Source organism: Scaptodrosophila lebanonensis, unplaced genomic scaffold (assembly GCF_003285725.1).
Source record: "Scaptodrosophila lebanonensis strain 11010-0011.00,11010-0021.00 unplaced genomic scaffold, SlebRS2 tig00000122-arrow-arrow-pilon, whole genome shotgun sequence".
Taxonomy (NCBI): Eukaryota; Metazoa; Arthropoda; class Insecta; order Diptera; family Drosophilidae; genus Scaptodrosophila; species Scaptodrosophila lebanonensis.
In genome coordinates, this window is record NW_022060580.1 from 1,024,327 (window position 1) to 1,046,920 (window position 22,594).

General features: G+C 38.4%; 1 protein-coding gene across 1 annotated transcript in view; it reads right to left on the reverse strand.

Moving 5' to 3' along the window:
* Positions 1 to 22,594, reverse strand: part of LOC115628647 (unconventional myosin heavy chain 6) — a 665,426-nt gene that overhangs the window by 61,940 nt on the left and 580,892 nt on the right. The window contains exons 17-18 of the mRNA XM_030524816.1: positions 20,111 to 21,086; positions 5,684 to 5,982 (exon numbers count right to left, since the gene is read on the reverse strand). Coding sequence (XP_030380676.1) covers positions 5,684 to 5,982; positions 20,111 to 21,086 — 1,275 coding nt within the window. The remainder of the gene's footprint in view (positions 1 to 5,683; positions 5,983 to 20,110; positions 21,087 to 22,594) is intronic.

Below are 22,594 nucleotides of genomic sequence, written 5' to 3' on the forward strand. Positions count from 1 at the left end.
AGACGCAATTGCTATGTAAATGTGCAATTATACACCCTTTACGTGAGTTCGAATACCGGGAGAGGTAAAATCGATCAAAAATTTGCTTTTTTCATTTTCCTATTATTCTAAGATATGTGCAGAGCATTTTAAAGTCGGGACACCCGACTTTAGCTTCTCTACTTGTTATTCACTTTACCCGCACACATAATCTCTATATATATAAAACAGTTTGTCCTGACTGACTGACTGATTGGCAATCAACGCACAGCCCAAACGGTAAGAGCTAGGAAGCTGAAATTTGGACACAAAATCCCTCTTATAGTGAAAGTGAGCACTAAGAAGGGGTTTCGGAAAATTCGAGCTCCAAAGGGGGAAAACGAGCTCCAATGTTTGAAGGAAAAATCTACAATTTTTATCCGATTAACTTTAAACTTAGTTTGTATACTCTCACAAAGAATACAAAAAAAACTGTATACTTGGATTTTCAATATTTTTCCTGCGGCCTGAATAATAATGGTTTTCCGGTGGAAAATTCGGTAAACGAAAAGCTATTTGCAATCAACGCACAGCCCAAACGGTAAGAGCTAGGAGGCTGAAAATTGGACACATGTTGTCTTCAGTGGTGTAGGTGAGGAAATTTTGTGAGGAAAATTCGAACGCCAAAGGGGGGAAAACGGGCTCCAACGTTTGTATGAAAAATCTACAATTTTTATCCAATTAACTTCAAACTGAGTTTGTATACTCTCAAAAAGAATACAAGAAAAACTGCATACTTGGTTTTTCACCATTTTTCCTGGGGCATGAAAAAGGGGGGGTTTTCCGTGGAAAAATTGAAACACAATCAACACCCCACAGCCCAAACGGTAAAAGCTAGGAAACTGGGCTCAATTATCCTATCATGGTGTAGATGCGCACTAAGAAGGGATTTTGGAAAATTCGAGCTCCAAAGGGGGGAAAAGTAGCTCCAAAGTTTGTTTGAAAATTCTGCATTTCTGAATCGATCAACTTTAAATTTGGTTTTTATAATCTATAAAAGAATACAAACAAAATTGCATAATCGGTTTTTCGAAATTTCTGTTGGAGCTTGAACTATTGGGGTTTTAATATTTATTCATTTTTTCAAATGAAAAGTTTGTGTTCTAAATTTTGTCCGATCGATTCAAATTTGGGTAATATAATCTACGTAACTAAAATTACAACTTTGCATTTAACGATTTTTAAAATATGCATTTTACAAATGCAGGCAGAACAAACAATACAAAATATCAAACAGTTGGGGACAACTAAGTATACATACACACACACACACACACACACACACACACACACATGTGAACTAACATGTCGTACTAAACTGCCCTAGATTCAGTCGTAACAGGGAGGTGCTAGAAAACGCCTTGGGCACCCCTATATCGGCGGATAACATTGTGGAACAGATGCTGGACAGCCAGAATGGATGGGATGCCGTCAGCCACTTTGCCGCCAAAGTCATGTGTGAGCTTAGGCGGCTGGAGAGAGCCAGAGCAGTAGGGACGTAAAAGGAGGCCACAACTCGTGCGAAGCAATGCTTAGCGGCCGTCCCGCACGAGAATTGTGTCCATTACCCACTTTTTACTTAAGTTCTCTACAATGTATTATATGTATATTATTGTATTATACTACAAGTTGTAAATGTTGTAATGTTGTAAATGGAATTAAAAAAAAAAAAAAAACACACACACACACGCACACACAAACATACATACAAGCAGCTGTTCGTGTAGTTGCGTGCAAACGGTTGAAGTAGCCAAAGCAAAATGTGAGATACTAATGTGTGAGTGTTCATTTGTACACATGTATGTACATACATACATACATATGTACAAAAGTACATTCGTCTTGCACTGACAGGGCAAGAAATGTTAATTAATTAAAAATTATTAACATTATAACAAACATTTTTATGTTATTTTTTCTTTGTTTAGTACATTTGGCATTAGGGGTTTTTAGGACAACGGACTACAAGGGCATCCCCCCTGCAGGTTGGGCAGGGGGGACATTGCTCCCCCTAGAAAGAATTTCGCATTATGAATTACACCAGCACCATATGTATTACATACGTACATACATATGTACATACGTCTGTATGTATAGTATGTATGTACATATGTATGTACGTCAATAAGTATGTATGTATGTACGTTCATACATTCCAATATACATACATATATAGGTTGCATACATACAGCAGTGGGCCATCGAACACTGTTGTTTAATTGTAATAAAAAGTGTTCTATGGTTTCAAATCAAAATTTTTAAAACAACAACAACAACTTCAAGTTATTGGCTCGCAAATCTTCTTTCGTTTTGATCATTTACGGCTGTTCATTGCATACGCAAAATGCCAAAAGTTTACAGTTACCGTACACATACAAATACAAAATACAGTATTATAATCAATAACTCTCAAACGATGTTTTTCGATGTATTTGTATTCGACATGTATTACGATATATCAACACAAGTATCGATATTTTCGATATATCGCATTTAATTTTATTATTGGGGTTTTAATATTTATTCACTTTTTCGAATGGTCAAATGTGTTATAAATTTTGCCCGATCGATTTTAAATTTGGGTAATGTAATCAACATAACTATATCAACAAATTGGCATTCAACGATTAAAATATAGCAATATATTTTTTACTTGCCATATATCACATATCAAATAGTTGGGGACATCACATACACACACTCACACATACATACAACAAGCAACAGTTCGTGTCTATGTGTGCCCATGCATACATACATATGTACTATACAAGCATATGCATGTATGTATGCCTGTATATGTACATATGTAGCATGTACCTACAAAACAACAACAACAACTTCAAGTTGTTGGCTCGCACATCTTCTTTCGTTTTGACCATTTAATGTAAATTGCAAAGGCAAAACGCCAAAAGTTTACAGTTACCGTCGCTAGGCAACGACTGCGTAAGCGATAGTAAAGCAGAAACCGAATAACGGAGCTACGCATATTCTGCTTCGCATTGCGGGCAGATGTATGTATGTATATGATTTGTTCTTATTGATCTCAATAAATAATTAGATTTTATTATTTAAATAATCTGCTTATTGCATTCAAACTTCGATATTTTGATGGTATCGGTGGCTTCAACTATCGAAAGTTTTACTCTAGCAAATTGAGATGCTTTTTGATCGTGGCTCATCGCTGCACGGCATTGACACGAGTGCCGTGTTTCATATTCCGAGGTTGTGCGTGACCGTATTGACTCAATATGGCACGAAAAGGCTCAAATGTGAATTTAAAATTAGGATATACCCTTATAATTATTCCCCCTTTTGTGCAAATCGTCTATCTTAAAACGTTGCGTTATCTCTATATATAAAACAGTTTGTCCTGACTAATTGGTGATCAACGCACAGCCCAAACGGTAAAATATGAAATTTGGACTCAAGTATCCTTTCATAGTATCCATCATAGTGTAGGAGCACACTAAGAAAGGCTTTTGGAAATTCTAGATCCAAAGGGGGGAAAACGAGCTTTAAAAAATATTAGTTATAGTGGTCATGTTCGTTTAACGAAATAGTTTGGCAAGAACAAAAATGTAACGGACTACTGAACCATTTTTTGCCACGAACAGAAAATGTTAATTTAAATACCTTAAATGCCTTCCTACTGGTAACTTATATGGGTAGGTTATGCACACACAAAATAAATACAATTGGAAACATTATATTGAGCCGGGTTAAGACGGGCAATACCTGCTAGTTTATATATAATTATCTACTTTTGTTTCAAATTTCATTTAAATCGGTTAATTATTATTTAGTTATAAGTTCCCTCTTCTTCTTCCTTTTGCTTCTGCTAGAGGCTTAATGGGAAATTACAGAACGCGACCGAAAACCAAAAGAAAAATAAGTGGAGAAGCTAAAGTCGGGTGACTTTTCTGACTTTGAAATACTCTGTACATATGTGTAGAATAATTTCAGAAAATTTAATAATAAAACAAATTGTAATATTAAAAATGTTTATACTCTGTACATGAATTGTACAAGAGTATATTAGGTTTGCGGGAGATGAAAAATGTAACAGTCAGAAGGAGACGTGGCAGACAAAGTATATATGTATATTCTTGATCAGCATGACAAGACGAGTCGATCTAGCCCTGCCTGTCTGACTGTCCCTATGTCCGTCCGTCTGTCCGTATGAACACCTACATCTCAGAGACTATAAGAGCTAGAGACAACAAATTTTGCACAAAGATGCCTTATGTGTGTACGCTGTTTGTTTTATTTTTATACCCTGTACCCAAAGGGTACAAGGGTATATTAGTTTTGTGCGAGTGTACATGTAACACACAGAAGGAGGCGAGGCAGACCCCACAAAGTATATATATTCTTGATCAGCATGACAAGCCGAGTCGATATAGCCATGTCCGTCTGTCCGTCTGTCTGTATGAACGCAAGGATCTCAGAAAGTATAGGAGCTAGAATAACCAAACTTGGTATACAGATTCTCCTGAGCCCGAGAAAGGACGAGTTTGTTCATTTTTCCCGATGCACCCCCCCGCTCCCCCTCTATTCTAGATTTTCTATAACTCCCGTAATTCTTGGAATTTTGAACTAAAATGGTAGACATATCCAGTTAGTGATTATATATCCGTATACCAAGTTTCATTATGATAGAATGATCAGAAAGAAAGTTATAGCCATATAACCAGGCCCAATGCACACATACATACATATGTACAAGTACACCAACACGCATAGGTACGATTCTGATGTAAATGTATGTATGCTTGTATGGAATATTTTATATTTAATTTAGTTAATTAATTAAATTAATTAATTAATTAAATTAAATTAATTTATTTATTGTGGGGTGGTACAGGGTATTTAAGAGTTGAACCTGCTCGACTTTAGCATTCCTTTCTTGTTTTTATTTATTATTATTATTATTTAAAATCATAGAATGCCCCAAGCTAACCCATAATTGTGGAAAAATAAGACAAAAGATTATAAAAATAAACAAAAATGGGAAAATTTACTCATTTTCCTGCTAAACGCATATTTGAATTGCCGCAATCATTTTAACATACGCACTTGCCAAAATGTTTTAGCAAATGATGTTCACGAGCAATGTTCGCCTCGTTAGTGGGCAAATGTATTTGTGCTTCCGAACAAGTTAAGGCTACATGCTAGCGTGCGGATTGCCTGTTTTAGCACGACAAACTATTCCCGCCCTGACATACTGATTAAGAACAAATCAAGTTCTAGAAGCCGTATGAACACCTAGATCTCAGACTATATGAGGTAGGATATAAAATTTTCCACACAGCCTTATACTACAAGTATACGTATGTTACGTGCGTTCCAATTCCCAACGAGGTATAATGGATCAAAGAATTGCTTTTTATTTTACAATTTCGTTTTAAAATTTTCTTAATTTTTTAATTATTGAACACATATATAGGTACAGAGTATTTGAAAATCGGGACTCTCGACTCTATCTTTTCCACTTGTTTTAGGTCCTGTGTATTTCACTGAAACAAATTTTTCTAGTTAGTAAATATTTCCACCTAAACTGTAATCATTTGGGTTGTGTATCGATTACCAACCACTCAGTCAGAACAATTTTAGACATATATTTAGAAAACACACACAGATATTACCCTAAAGTGTTTCTTACCTTTTCAGCAAATCTAGCATATTTTCCTTCTTCGGACACATGATCGGTTGAACATCTTTTCAAATGCGAAATTAAATATTTTCGAATTGATTTTATAGATGGTAAGATAACACTGCAAGCTAAAGATAGAAGCGCCCAGTGTTTTAAGTTAACACGAGAATTGGGATCAGGGTGGTCTGTAGTTTGTTTTATTAGTTGCAAATAAAGCTCATTTAATAAAGAGTCTTTTCGCATGCATTTATCCATTATGCATTGAACTATTCGTATGTGATCATCTTCTAAACGTTTTACCATTTCACCTGTAATGAAAAATGACGTTTTATAATATCCTGTAGCAAAATTTAGAAAAACAATCGTTATATTGCAAAATTATGCAACTACACAATTTAAAACAGTACAAAGTGTTAAATGCGTTGAAATTAATTCATGAATGGATGATAATTAGATAAACAATAAACAACAACAACAATAAACAAGAAAACGTAGTTGTTGCATCATCTAGAGTCCGGTTGATGTTTTTAAACGCCACGTTTCCTTCATTTTTATACTCTGTCCATGAAATGTACAAGAGTATATTAGGTTTGCGGGAACTGAAAAATGTAACAGGCAGAAGGAGGCATGGCAGATCCCACAAAGTATATATATTCTTGATCAGCGTGACAAGACGAGTCGATCTAGCCCTGTCTGTCTGTCTGTCCGTCCGTTTGAACACCTGGATCTCAGAAACTATAAGAGATAGACACACCAAATTTTGCACAAAGATGCCCTATGTGTGTATTCTATACGAGTTTGTTTTATTGTTTTGATTTCCCCCCCACTTCCCCCCTATGGGGGTTTTTCCCGATTTTCCATTTGTATAATCGCCTATATCTCGGAGACTATAAGACCTAGGAACACAAAATTTTAGTCCCAGATGCCTCACCCCCTCTCCCAAGCAAATCGCGATTTTCTCTAACTCCCGTAATTCTTGGAATTTTGCAAATACCCCCAGTTAGTTATTATGTGTCCGTATGCCAAGTTTCACTATGATAGACCGATTTAACAAGAAGTTATAGCCATAAATATATTTGCTGCTCCAACGCTGCCCGCAGCTGTTGTTGTTGTTGCTATTTGGTTGACTGCTAACATGCTTACTCAGACACGAATAGATGCGCATAGTGTAAAGAAGTTATTTTTCCAGCTGGGGTAATGGCTCAGCTGTCCAGGATTCCTTACAAGAAATTTGTAAGTTGCGGGACCTTGCGACCAAAGGGCTCGATGCACATTGTAGGGGACAATCGGCAGCGACACGCGGAATTTGTACTTACTGGTTGATGCCTGGTAAGTGCAAATTTGACGAGCCTACCAGTCTGTTGACGTTTTACAACTGCGGTTAATGGCCCAGCAACTGTAAAACGTCGCCAGTCTGATCCGCCGATCTCATGGTTTTGGGTGTTGTATTTGCCTGTTAGTGGCCCAGCAAATATAACTGCCAAGACTCAGCTCAGACGGATACAGTTTATATACCACGACTAATGTCTACTGTATATAAAGTACTCACGCAGAGGGAGAAATATGCAAGAAATAGATCGATGCGCGCTGAAATATTTCGCACACTGCCTTTTATTTGTAATATAAGCACTGTTGGCCCTACGCTGCACCACGATTGTTGCATAATTACTTAGACTTACTCAGATTAGTTAACTTAGGTTAACTCCTGTACTCGGTTGCTGGAAGCTGTGTCGAAGTACGTCTGCCTTGCTTGATGGTTCGCCGGAGAAGAGAGCGAGCTTTCGTTTTCGCTCGCCCTTCTAGCCTTTGTTTGTGTGAACCTATTCTCCTTTCCTAAAATCCCTATGCAAGCGTGGGCGGTGATGCCGGCCTGTTTATTCTCCCTCTATTCAAAAGATTACTGCTTCGTAACTCTAATTGGCAAATAAAGGAACTTTTGTATGCGATATTCAAAGTGCAATACGGTAACAAAAATGTGCAATATTCAACTGTGCAATAGAAAATCTTAAATCTAGTAATCCAATAATAGTAAATATTAAGGCTAATAACAAAAATGTGCAGTATTCGAAATTGTGCAATATAAAAATAGGGAAACTTAAATCTAGTAATTCAATATAATTATAATATTTTGAGGCGCAGAATTTAACTGCGTCACAATAGGCATACATACACCCACACAGGCGCAATTGCTATGTAAATGTGCAATTATACACCATTTACGTGAGTTCGAATAGCGAGAGAGGTAAAATCGATCAAAAAATTTGTTGTTTAATTTTCTTCATTTTTTTTTACTTTCTATAATTATTGTAAGCATATGTACAGAGTATTTCAAAGTCGGGACACCCGACTTTAGTTTTTTTACTTGTTAAACGTGTTTTGAAAGGGTAATAGGAAATATATTCTAGATTGGTGCATAAACAACTGTGAAAGATCCTGTTGATGAAATATTAGCATGCACGCAATTGCTTAAACGGAATATCTATATCCATAAGTCGACTTATCTTTGTCCGATAAAATTAATCCAATAATAAAATTAATCCAATCCTGAGCCACAGCCATAATAGTAATTGCCAGTGCATATTTGCAATAAACATTTATAACGTTGAACGTACGTGTTGAAAGTCATCTTGTTTTATTTGTTGAAAAGCATGTCTTGATTATCGTGTTCAATATTGGTCGCTCAACATTTGGAAGCCCTGGCGAGATCGAATTTCGTGTTTTCGTTTGTCGCGAGTTAAAGACGATTAATAAGCGAACATTACTTGTAGTTGCTATTCGTAAGCAAGTGCATTGTTAAAAAGTGCTACATTTGAACATTACATACATATGCCCATGCATAGTGGACTCTGTAAGAACCGTTGCTTGCAGTTCGTGAAATTCGTATATGCTAACAGCCGCGCAAAAGCAATTGCTTTTGGTTTACCGTTCGTTGTCATCAGTGCCCGCGCAAAGACATAGCTCTTTTATCGGCCGATTACGTGTTGTTGATTAGCGCTTGCCTTCTGTCAAAATGGTGGATGAAGTGCAAGTTGGCGCGTCAGGGCCCAACAGGGTGCCTTTTTTGAAGCGCAAGGTCTCCGCAATGCTTGAGGAGATGAGAAATCTTAATCAGGCCTACACTGATGAACGTTTTAATCGTTGCACCATCGTCGACCTGGAGGTGCTTCAGCATCGCATAGATGAGTCCAAATTAGAGTTCAAGGCTGCACATAGCTCATTGGAAGAGCTGGATCATGATGAAATTGGAAGTCCGTCGCGAACTGAATTTAATTTGTTGGTAGACGCATTAGATGTTCGCGTGCGTGAGAACATACGTCGCCGCCAATCTCATTTGCCTGCCCATTCCACACTTGGCCGTCTGGAGGAATCTGTAAGCCAAACCGTTATCATGGCAAGTAGGCCACGTCTTCCAGAAATAAAGGTGGGAAAACCCAACCAATGTACTAACCACTGTAGAAAGGCTTTCGTTGCTGCCCGAACTAACCAAGATAACTGTCTGTTTTGCGAAGCGACTGGGCATGGAATTTACTCATGCAGTAGATTTGGAAATTTTTCTCCTTCTCTGCGCCACAAGGAAGTAAAAAAGCTCGCTCTTTGCTACAACTGTCTAAAAAAGGGGCATCAAACTCGGTCTTGCAGCAGTGGCCACTGTCGCGTTTGTAGTGGAAAGCATCACACCTTGCTGCACTTTGGCAACTCGATGTCCACTTTGCAAAATGTTTCGGCTGCGCCTCAGGTCGCTGCATCGCTGCTGGTGACATCTCCGCATTTGGATGTCACTCTTGGATGCAAGCACACAAACTCTTTTACTTCAATGCAGCGAACTTTTGGCTACATTCACAAGTTTATTAATCGGGTAAGGCACCCTGGCCTTACTGTATCGGACGTGCATCATGGCACCCAGATTTTGCTTCGTATTGTGCAACTTGCTAATCTGTATGATGAGATCAAGGAGTTGCAGTCGGATGGTATGGTAAAAAAATCGAGTTCCATCGTTTCTCTCGCTCCGTTTATTGACAACAGTGGAGCTCTTCGCGTTGGTGGATGGCTTGGAAATTCGTCGCTTGGATATGATGCTCGGCATCCTATTATTCTGCCTCGCCGTCATCCAATCACACTGGCACTCATCGCTCATTCACATGAAACGAACTTGCATGCCGGTCCTCGTTCTCTTCTTGCCAAAATTCGCCTTCAGTACTGGACAATCGGCGGCCTGCGAATGGTGTCAAAGGCAGTTGGCAAGTGTGTGAAGTGCTTCAGAGCCCGGCCAAGACTTGTTGAGCATATTATAGCGGATCTTCCGAGAGAGCGTCTTGAGGCCGTTCTGGCATTCACGATCACTGGAGTCGATTATTGTGGACCCTTCTTCTACAAGTCAGATGTACGCACCAGGCCTCCTATCAAGTGCTATATAACCATGTTTATTTGCTTTACAAGTAAAGCGGTGCATTTAGAGCTGGTGAAGGATTTGTCGACCGCTTCGTTTCTCAGCGCTCTGAAGCGTTTTATATCTACTCGTGGCAAGCCGAGCCAAATTTGGTCTGATAATGCTACCAATTTCGTCGGCGCCAAAAATGAACTACTGGAATTGAAGCAGCTCGTACTAAGTGATTCTCACATGGAAGCAGTTCATCAATTTTGCTTGGCTGATAGCATCGATTGGCGTTTTATCCCCCTCGCTCTCCGCACTTTGGTGGACTGTGGGAGTCGGCGGTGAAGATGGCGAAACACCATTTTTATCTCTGTGCTGGAAGCGCATTGCTCAATTTTGATGAGCTTCGCACGCTTGTTTTGCAAATAGCAGCAGTTATAAATTCATGCCCAATTTTGTCAATTTCAGAGAACCCCGATAATATAGATGTCATGACGCCTGCCCATTTCCTGCTATGTGGTCCTTCAGCAACCATCATCGAGCCTGTCTTACGAAGCTCAACTACAATCGTCTAGATGGCTGGCAGCGTGTATCCCAGTTGCAACAGGTGTTTTGGGCCCGTTGGCGTGAGGAGTACCTTACTCTCCTCCAGCAACGTGCCAAGTGGCGCATGCCTGCGCATCCATTGTGTGTCAACGATATTGTGCTCGTAAAGGACGAGAATCTTCCTCCCACGCGATGGCCGCTGGCTCGAGTAGTCAAACTCATTCCTGGAAAGGATGGCCGGGCCGTCAACCGTCAGGCAAGCTTCTAACGGGGGGAGTATGTTCGGCGCAGCGGCAGCGAAGACATCCAAATAGATTCAACAGTTGATAACTTGTAACGTAAATTCATAACACATCATTGTTTGCCATTCGCATAAAGCTCTGTAACATAACATCATGTAATTCGGCTGCTTGTGCAGCGCTCTCTTGCTATAATTAACATTCAAATTTGGCAACGCTCTCGCTCTCATTTGCAGCTGATCTGCAAATGCAGCTAAAGTGGTAGCGCGTGCGTTCGTCAAGTCTAGTCTGCAACTGTTGCCCGCCCGCACTAGTCTGAAACTGTTACCCGCCCGCGGTAGTCTGCAATTGTAGCCCGCCAGCGCAGTTCATTCTCTTTGTACTCTTTGCCTCTCCAATATATATATATATATATATATATATATATATATATATATATATATATATATATATATATATATATATATTCCTTTCCAGGAATGAGTTTGACTACTCGAGCCAGCGGCCATCGCGTGGGAGGAAGATTCTCGTCCTTTACGAGCACAATATCGTTGACACACAATGGATGCGCAGGCATGCGCCACTTGGCACGTTGCTGGAGGAGAGTAAGGTACTCCTCACGCCAACGGGCCCAAAACACCTGTTGCAACTGGGATACACGCTGCCAGCCATCTAGACGATTGTAGTTGAGCTTCGTAAGACAGGCTCGATGATGGTTGCTGAAGGACCACATAGCAGGAAATGGGCAGGCGTCATGACATCTATATTATCGGGGTTCTCTGAAATTGACAAAATTGGGCATGAATTTATAACTGCTGCTATTTGCAAAACAAGCGTGCGAAGCTCATCAAAATTGAGCAATGCGCTTCCAGCACAGAGATAAAAATGGTGTTTCGCCATCTTCACCGCCGACTCCCACAGTCCACCAAAGTGCGGAGAGCGAGGGGGGATAAAACGCCAATCGATGCTATCAGCCAAGCAAAATTGATGAACTGCTTCCATGTGAGAATCACTTAGTACGAGCTGCTTCAATTCCAGTAGTTCATTTTTGGCGCCGACGAAATTGGTAGCATTATCAGACCAAATTTGGCTCGGCTTGCCACGAGTAGATATAAAACGCTTCAGAGCGCTGAGAAACGAAGCGGTCGACAAATCCTTCACCAGCTCTAAATGCACCGCTTTACTTGTAAAGCAAATAAACATGGTTATATAGCACTTGATAGGAGGCCTGGTGCGTACATCTGACTTGTAGAAGAAGGGTCCACAATAATCGACTCCAGTGATCGTGAATGCCAGAACGGCCTCAAGACGCTCTCTCGGAAGATCCGCTATAATATGCTCAACAAGTCTTGGCCGGGCTCTGAAGCACTTCACACACTTGCCAACTGCCTTTGACACCATTCGCAGGCCGCCGATTGTCCAGTACTGAAGGCGAATTTTGGCAAGAAGAGAACGAGGACCGGCATGCAAGTTCGTTTCATGTGAATGAGCGATGAGTGCCAGTGTGATTGGATGACGGCGAGGCAGAATAATAGGATGCCGAGCATCATATCCAAGCGACGAATTTCCAAGCCATCCACCAACGCGAAGAGCTCCACTGTTGTCAATAAACGGAGCGAGAGAAACGATGGAACTCGATTTTTTTACCATACCATCCGACTGCAACTCCTTGATCTCATCATACAGATTAGCAAGTTGCACAATACGAAGCAAAATCTGGGTGCCATGATGCACGTCCGATACAGTAAGGCCAGGGTGCCTTACCCGATTAATAAACTTGTGAATGTAGCCAAAAGTTCGCTGCATTGAAGTAAAAGAGTTTGTGTGCTTGCATCCAAGAGTGACATCCAAATGCGGAGATGTCACCAGCAGCGATGCAGCGACCTGAGGCGCAGCCGAAACATTTTGCAAAGTGGACATCGAGTTGCCAAAGTGCAGCAAGGTGTGATGCTTTCCACTACAAACGCGACAGTGGCCACTGCTGCAAGACCGAGTTTGATGCCCCTTTTTTAGACAGTTGTAGCAAAGAGCGAGCTTTTTTACTTCCTTGTGGCGCAGAGAAGGAGAAAAATTTCCAAATCTACTGCATGAGTAAATTCCATGCCCAGTCGCTTCGCAAAACAGACAGTTATCTTGGTTAGTTCGGGCAGCAACGAAAGCCTTTCTACAGTGGTTAGTACATTGGTTGGGTTTTCCCACCTTTATTTCTGGAAGACGTGGCCTACTTGCCATGATAACGGTTTGGCTTACAGATTCCTCCAGACGGCCAAGTGTGGAATGGGCAGGCAAATGAGATTGGCGGCGACGTATGTTCTCACGCACGCGAACATCTAATGCGTCTACCAACAAATTAAATTCAGTTCGCGACGGACTTCCAATTTCATCATGATCCAGCTCTTCCAATGAGCTATGTGCAGCCTTGAACTCTAATTTGGACTCATCTATGCGATGCTGAAGCACCTCCAGGTCGACGATGGTGCAACGATTAAAACGTTCATCAGTGTAGGCCTGATTAAGATTTCTCATCTCCTCAAGCATTGCGGAGACCTTGCGCTTCAAAAAAGGCACCCTGTTGGGCCCTGACGCGCCAACTTGCACTTCATCCACCATTTTGACAGAAGGCAAGCGCTAATCAACAACACGTAATCGGCCGATAAAAGAGCTATGTCTTTGCGCGGGCACTGATGACAACGAACGGTAAACCAAAAGCAATTGCTTTTGCGCGGCTGTTAGCATATACGAATTTGACGAACTGCAAGCAACGGTTCTTACAGAGTCCACTATGCATGGGCATATGTATGTAATGTTCAAATGTAGCACTTTTTAACAATGCACTTGCTTACGAATAGCAACTACAAGTAATGTTCACTTATTAATCGTCTTTAACTCGCGACAAACGAAAACACGAAATTCGATCTCGCCAGGGCTTCCAAATGTTGAGCGACCAATATTGAACACGATAATCAAGACATGCTTTTCAACAAATAAAACAAGATGACTTTCAACACGTACGTTCAACGTTATAAATGTTTATTGCAAATATGCACTGGCAATTACTATTATGGCTGTGGCTCAGGATTGGATTAATTTTATTATTGGATTAATTTTATCGGACAAAGATAAGTCGACTTATGGATATAGATATTCCGTTTAAGCAATTGCGTGCATGCTAATATTTCATCAACAGGATCTTTCACAGTTGTTTATGCACCAATCTAGAATATATTTCCTATTACCCTTTCAAAACACGTTTAACAAGTAAAAAAGCTAAAGTCGGGTGTCCCGACTTTGAAATACTCTGTACATATGCTTACAATAATTATAGAAAGTAAAAAAAAATGAAGAAAATTAAACAACAAATTTTTTGATCGATTTTACCTCTCTCGCTATTCGAACTCACGTAAATGGTGTATAATTGCACATTTACATAGCAATTGCGCCTGTGTGGGTGTATGTATGCCTATTGTGACGCAGTTAAATTCTGCGCCTCAAAATATTATAATTATATTGAATTACTAGATTTAAGTTTCCCTATTTTTATATTGCACAATTTCGAATACTGCACATTTTTGTTATTAGCCTTAATATTCACTATTATTGGATTACTAGATTTAAGATTTTCTATTGCACAGTTGAATATTGCACATTTTTGTTACCGTATTGCACTTTGAATATCGCATACAAAAGTTCCTTTATTTGCCAATTAGAGTTACGAAGCAGTAATCTTTTGAATAGAGGGAGAATAAACAGGCCGGCATCACCGCCCACGCTTGCATAGGGATTTTAGGAAAGGAGAATAGATTCACACAAACAAACATATGTCGACTGGTGCGTTAGAATCTGCTATCTTTATCGATTGTCCAGTGAGAATTTCATGACATTTCATAGATTGGAAGTGAAGTTATTGCGTTTTAAGTGTCAGTATGTTTGTGTTATCGGTGCGAAAATGATCTTCGAACAAAGAGCCAACATTAAATTTTGTTTTAAAATTGGTAAAACTTTTACCGAAACGTTTCAATTGATGGAACAAGTTTATGGCGATGATTGCCTATCCCGTAGCAGAGTGCACGAGTGGTTTCAACGTTTTCAAAGTGGTCGTGAGGACATAAATGACGATCAACATGTGGGCCAATCAAAATTTGTGATCACCGAAAATTCCATCGAAACTGTGTGTGAATTCATCAAAAATCAGCCGAAATCATCATTGAAATTGATGGAAATGGAATTGAACATCTCCAAAACATCGATTTATCGCATTTTGACCGAACATTTGGGCTTACGAAAGGTGTGTGCACGGTTTGTTCCGCACAAATTGACTGACGACCAAAAATTGCTCAGAATCGTCTCATCGATTGACGCTTGTGACCGATTTATTTATTTGGAAAAGTGCATTTTGCCATGAAAGGAAAGCGTTATGGAGACGTAGAGGCCATTCAAAAGGCTTGCACCGGCATTCTGGCGGCCATACCGGCCAACGAGCTAAAACACTCGTTCGACATGATTTTGGATCGTGTAAAAAGCTGTATTGAAGCAGAAGGAGACTATTGTGAATAAAATAAATTGATTTTGCGGAAAAAACCATTTGTTCTGTTTTTTTTTAAAGTCCTGTTTACTTTGGAACACTCCTTGTATATATATACGGTAGAGGTGGCGACACGTGGAGTCGTGTATATATATATTACACTTGCAAAGCGTCTCTAGCTCTTGTAGCTCGGACAGAAGCACAGAAAGGGCTAGATCGACTCATCTTGTAATGGTGATCAAGAATATATATAATTAATACACAAGTATAATCTATATATGTATATAAAACAGTTTGTCCTGACTGACTGACTGACTGATTGGTGATCAACGCACAGCCCAAACGGTAAAGGCTAGGAAGCTGAAATTTGGACTCAAGTATCCTTTCATAGTCTAGGTCCCCACTAAGAAGGGATTTTGGAAAACTCGAGCTCCAAAGGGGGGGAAACAGGCTCCAACGTTTGTATGAAAAACAGTTTTCATCAGATTAACTTTAAACTTAGTTTGTATACTATCAGAATAATTCCAAGAAAAACTGTATACTTGTTTTTTTTATATTTTTTTTAGGGCCCAAAATTTGGGAGTTTTCCTGTAAAAAAAATGTTGGGGCACAAAAGCAAACCGCGTCAACAGCCCACAGCCCACACGGTAAAAGCTAGGATGCTGAAATTGAGCTCAAGTATCCTATCATGGTGTAGATGCGCACTAAGAAGTGATTTTGGAAAACTCGAGCTCCAAAGGGGGGAAAACAGGCTCCAAAGTTTGTTTGAAAAATCCGCATTTTTCAACCGATCGACTTAAAACTTAGTTTCAATTAAAGAATACAAAGAAAACTGCATACTCGGTTTTTTACATTTTTTGTTGGAGCTTGAATTATTGGGGTTTTCTTGGGACACAAAAGGAAACCGCGTCAACAGCCCACAGCCCAAACGGTAAAAGCTAGGATGCTGAAATTTGGGCTCGAGTATCCTTTGCAAAATTCGAGCTCCAAAGGGGGGAAAAGTAGCTCCAAATTTTGTTTGAAAATCCGCATTTTTCAACCGATCGACTTAAAATTTTCGAAATTTGTGTTGGAGCTTGAATTATTGGGGTTTTAATATTTATTCACTATTTCAAATGAAAAGTTTGTGTTATAAATTTAGTCCGATCGATTTAAAATTTGGATAATGTAATCTACGTACCTAAATCTACAACTTTGCATTCAAGGATTTTCAAAATATGCATTTTACAAAAGCAGGCAGAACAAACAATACAAAATATCAAACAGTTGGGGACAACTAAGTATACATACACACACACACACACACACACATGCAAGCAGCTGTTCATGTAGTTGCGTGCAAACGATTGAAATAGCCAAAGCAAAATGTGAGACACTAATGTGTGAATCTCCATACATATGTGCACATCTATGTATGTACATATGTATCTACATATGTATGTATGTACATTCGTCTTGCACTGACAGAGCAAGAAATGTTAATTAATTGAAAATTATATAATATAACATTTTTAAAAGTAATTTTTTCTTTGTTTAGTGCATTTGGCATTAGTGTTTTCATTAATAACTTTATGCAGCAACAACAAATATCAAATAGTTGGAGACATCACATACACACACTCACACACACAACAAGCAACAGTTCGTGTCTATGTGTGCGGTTCTCTACGTACGGTTGAAAAAGTAAAGAGAAACATGCATACAAGTATGTATGTATGCCTGTGTATGAATATAGCATGTATGTACATTCGTATTAATGTATACATTGGGCAATCGAACACAGTTGTTTGATTGTAAAAAAATTAATGCTCTAAAAACAACAACAACTGCAAGTCATTGGCTCGCTCTCCTTTCGTTTTGACCATTTAATGTTAATTGCAAAGGCAAAACGCCAAAAGTTTACAGTTACCGTCGCTAGGCAACGACTGCGTAAGCGATAGTAAAGCAGAAACCGAATAACGGAGCTACGCATATTCTGCTTCGCATTGCGGGCAGATGTATGTATGTATGTATATGATTTGTTCTTATTGATCTCAATAAATAATTCGATTTCGTTATTTAAATATTCTGCTTATTGCATTCAAACTTCGATATTTTGATGGTATCGGTGCCAGTGGTTTTTGATCGTGGCTCATCGCTGCACGGCATTGACACGAGTGCCGTGTTTCATATTCCGAGTTTGTGCGTGACCGTATTGACTCAATATGGCACGAAAAGACTCAAATGTGAATTTAAAATTAGGATATACCCTTGTAATTATTCCCCTTTTTTGCACATAGTCTATCTTAAAACGTTGCGTTATCTCTATATATAAAACAGTTTGTCCTGACTAATTGGTGATCAACGCACAGCCGAAACGGTAAAAGATGAAATTTGGACTCAAGTATCCTTTCATAGTATCCATCATCCATCAAATTCTAGCTCCACGAGCTTTAAAAAATATTAGTTATAGTGGTCATGTTCGTTTAACGAAATAGTTTGGCAAGAACAAAAATGTAACGGACTACTGAACAATTTTTTGTCATGGGCACACATAGACACGAACTGTTGCTTGTTGTATGTATGTGTGAGTGTGTGTATGTGATGTCCCCAACTATTTGATATGTGATATATGGCAAGTAAAAAATATATTGCTATATTTTAATCGTTGAATGCCAATTTGTTGATATAGTTATATTGATTACATTACCCAAATTTAAAATCGATCGGGCAAAATTTATAACACATTTGACCATTCGAAAAAGTGAATAAATATTAAAACCCCAATAATAAAATTAAATGCGATATAAATATAAAATATCGATACTTGTGTTGATATATCGTAATACATGTCGAATACAAATACATCGAAAAACATCGTTTGAGAGTTATTGATTATAATACTGTATTCGATTGTTCACTGTACACATACATACATACATACAAATTTACTTGTATGTGTACGGTAACTGTAAACTTTTGGCATTTTGCGTATGCAATTAACAGCCGTAAATGATCAAAACGAAAGAAGATTTGCGAGCCAATAACTTGTTGTTGTTGTTGTTTTAAAAATTTTGATTTGAAACCATAGAACACTATTTATTACAATTAAACAACAGTGTTCGATGGCCCACTGCATACATACAAACCTATATACAAACCTATGTACATTGTATATAAGAATGTTTGTACGTACATACATACTTATTGATGTACATATGTTCATACTATACATACAGACGTATGTACATATGTATGTACGTATGTAATACATATGGTGCTGGTGTAATTCATAATGCGAAATTCTTTCTAGGGGGAGCAATGTCCCCCCTGCCCAACCTGCGTACGCCCTTGTAGTCCGTTGTCCTAAAAACCCCTTATGCCAAATGTACTAAACAAAGAAAAAATAACATAAAAATGTTTATGTTATAATGTTAATAATTTTTAACTAATTAACATTTCTTCTTCTAGCGTCTCACATTTTGCTTTGGCTACTTCAACCGTTTGCACGCAACTACACGAACAGCTGCTTGTATGTATGTATGTGTGTGTGTGTGTGTATGTATACTTAGTTGTCCCCAACTGTTTGATATTTTGTATTGTTTGTTCTGCCTGCTTTTGTAAAATGCATATTTTAAAAATCGTTAAATGCAAAGTTGTAATTTTAGTTACGTAGATTATATTACCCAAATTTGAAATCGATCGGACAAAATTTATAACACAAACTTTTCATTTGTAAAAATGAATATATATTAAAACCCCAATAATTCAAGCTCCAACACAAATTTCGAAAAACCGAGTATGCAGTTTTGTTTGTATTTTTTTATAGATTATAAAAACCAAATTTAAAGTTTACCGATTTAGAAATGCAGAATTTTCAAACAAACTTTGGAGCTACTTTTCCCCCCTTTGGAGCTCGAATTTTCCAAAATCCCTTAGTGCGCATCTACACCATGATAGGATACTTGAGCCCAAATTTCAGTTTCCTAGCTTTTACCGTTTGGGCTTCTTAGTGCTCACCTACACCACTGAAGACAACATGTGTCCAATTTTCAGCCTCCTAGCTCTTACCGTTTGGGCTGTGCGTTGATTGCAAATAGCTTTTCGTTTACCGAATTTTCCACCGGAAAACCATTATTATTCAGGCCGCAGGAAAAATATTGAAAATCCAAGTATACAGTTTTTTTTGTATTCTTTGTGAGAGTATACAAACTAACTTTGAAGTTAATCGGATAAAAATTGTAGATTTTTCATACAAACGTTGAAGCTCATTTTCCCCCCTTTGGAGCTCGAATTTTCCGAAACCCCTTCTTAGTGCTCACTTTCACTATAAGAGGGATCTTGTGTCCAAATTTCAGCTTCCTAGCTCTTACCGTTTGGGCTGTGCGTTGATTGCCAATCAGTCAGTCAGTCATTCAGTCAGGACAAACTGTTTTATATATATAGAGATAGTGGTCATGTTCGTTTAACGAAATAGTTTGTCAAGAACAAAAATGTAACGGACTACTGAACAATTTTTTGTCAAGAACAGAAAATGTTCATTTAAATACCTTAAATGCCTTCCTACTGGTAACCTTTAAGGTGAAAACATATGGGTAGGTTATGCACACACAAAATAAATACAATTGGAAACATATTGCGCCGGGTTAAGACGGGCAATACCTGCTAGTATATAATATAATAACCGCAAAAGCTGTACATTTCATGTACAGAGTATACAAATTTTCGTTGTTACAAAATAGAGGATTTATAAATGCATTGTTACAGTGAATACTTACCACCTGTTCCAAGACCAGAGAATGTTAAAATTGAATAAAAGATTTCGACCATTACCGCTTCATCTTGATCCGAAAGCCTGCTTAAGCAGTATGGTATTTGTTGTTTACTAAATGCCCAAAACGTATGATTGAATCCTTTGTATGTTTCTCCATGATCATGAAGGTTTGTTCTTTGCTCCTTTCTTATTTTTTCTATTCGATGTTTTGAAAGGCGCCTTAAGGTGTTTCTAAGGAATCCACCGCACTCTTGAGGCTTACGTACAACTTCTAAATCAATTAGTTGCCTCCGGCATATTACAACATTTTGGTACAGCCTTGTTCTGTCCTCATTAGTAATTCCTTTACTTTTTTTTGAGTAGTCAAAGTTATTCAAAACCCAGTTGGATAATGATGGAAAGTAAGATATTATTAGTGATCCAATTTCATTTTTCTGCACCGTCTCAAATACAAAGCATTTTTGAGTATTAAATGAAGAGTTCCCTTCGCCCAAAAGTTTTGTTATGTTCTGAGATACTCGATTTAGTGAAATGGTTATAAAACTGTCACTGGGGTCTATCATAATTGATTCTACATCTGTATATTTAAACTGATATATAATAATCTTGTCTTCAGGTTGAACAAACATAATTCCATCGCAATTAACTCCAAGAATAATATTATTAACAAAGCTCCAAAATCCTTTATAGAGGACATTAAACATTGTTGTGCCATAGAGTGGGTATTGCATTACACAGCTTAAGTACAGAATTTTTGCAGTTAGCTCATTGCGTGAAGATCCATATTGCCGATGTGCTTGTGCTAAAATAGGAATCCAAAATTGTTGTTCTCTAGTTTTAGCTATTCGACTAGGTAAAAAACTATTTATGTCACAATAATACTCCGGTTTTGGTTGATTTGAGGGATCTCCTAGTGAAACTTGAGCTTGCAATCCAGCTAGTTGAAGTGCTACCTTTTCACTTACAGGAAATTCATCACACTGAAATTAAAAGATGAAAAATTTAGAATTTTAGAATTGGTAAACGTGTAAATTACAAAACAAAAACAAAGTGTTACAGTGTGATATCAATCTTTGTAAATAGCTAGAATGTGTGGTGAAGAAGGAATAATTTAGCCAATACCTAAACCTAAGGGTTATCGGTGCATCAAGAGAGTGCAAATGTCAAATTGACAGGTGCTGATGTCGCGTTTGTTTCTGTCTCTTTATCCCTCTCTGAGAGGATCATAGCGTGCACAGCTTATAAGCGATAGATGGTACAATAGTAGTTCTTCTTTCCTTTTGATTCAGCATCAGTGACGGACGTACATAATGCATTCGAGAAAAATAGACCGTGAATCTCGTGAAGTTATTGATATAATGAAATTAATCTCGGTAAATATCAGGCATCCACCAAAGGTTATTGTTTTATAGTAAGCTATGTTATTTTAGCTACCCATAAATGAGCAGGGAAATAAATATTTTGGTGCAGAATTATTGGCCACGGGAAAACAACAAAAAATAATCCACACGCACAAAGTTAAAGGTCAGCTTTATTAATATTGGTCGTGCGAAATAGCGCTAGGCCCCAGCAAGGCAGATATTGTAAGCTTGGAGCCCGATTCCTGAACGGACGGACAGATGGACAAGCAGACAGACAAGGCTAGATCGGCTCGTCTTATATATATATATATATATATATATATATATATATATACTCCTATAAGGAAAGCAAATATGACATCATTTTTGAGGAATCTTCATTAATTTTATGACCTAGTCGTACTTCCACAGAACTGAAAATTCACAATCTTCAATTTGGTGAACGACTATGCCTCGAAGATGATATATTGCTGCACTGGAAGTCTCTTCAATATAGGGAACCCGAGCTGGCACAAATAGCGGAAATTGCGTTGGCTGTGCCAGCAACTCAGGTGTCAGTGGAGAGGGCTTTTAGCGCGTTACCCCTTATTTTACTAAATTAAGAAATAGACTTAGTCCAAATGTATTAAGCGATATTTTAATAGCGAAACTAAATGAGGAATTAATAAACGATATTTCTTTCGAATAGTAAAAAATATTTTAGTAACAAGTTTATTTATTTGCAAATGATCTTTTTATTTCCTATAGCCAAAAAAATCGAAAGACATTCATTCAGAAATCTAGTATCAGGTACCACTATGCAAACGCAGACAAATCTGCTGAGTGAGGCTATAAGGGATGAAATGCATCGCGCACATTTTGCCTTGAAATATATACACACAAGCATACCAGCATACAAATTTAACACATATGTACATATGTACGACCCGATCGGACCCGCGGCCTCTGTCGGCAGCAACCCGAAAAAAACCCCGGCAGCATTTCTTAAGGGTTGCAGTGGGTTGCGAGCACATTTTACGAACCCTGGTGATACATAACGTTGTCGTTGTGACCAAACGCTCAAACACATAGTTCAACATAAAATGAAATGCATTTTACTTATTTTATACTTAAATTGGAAAAAATTC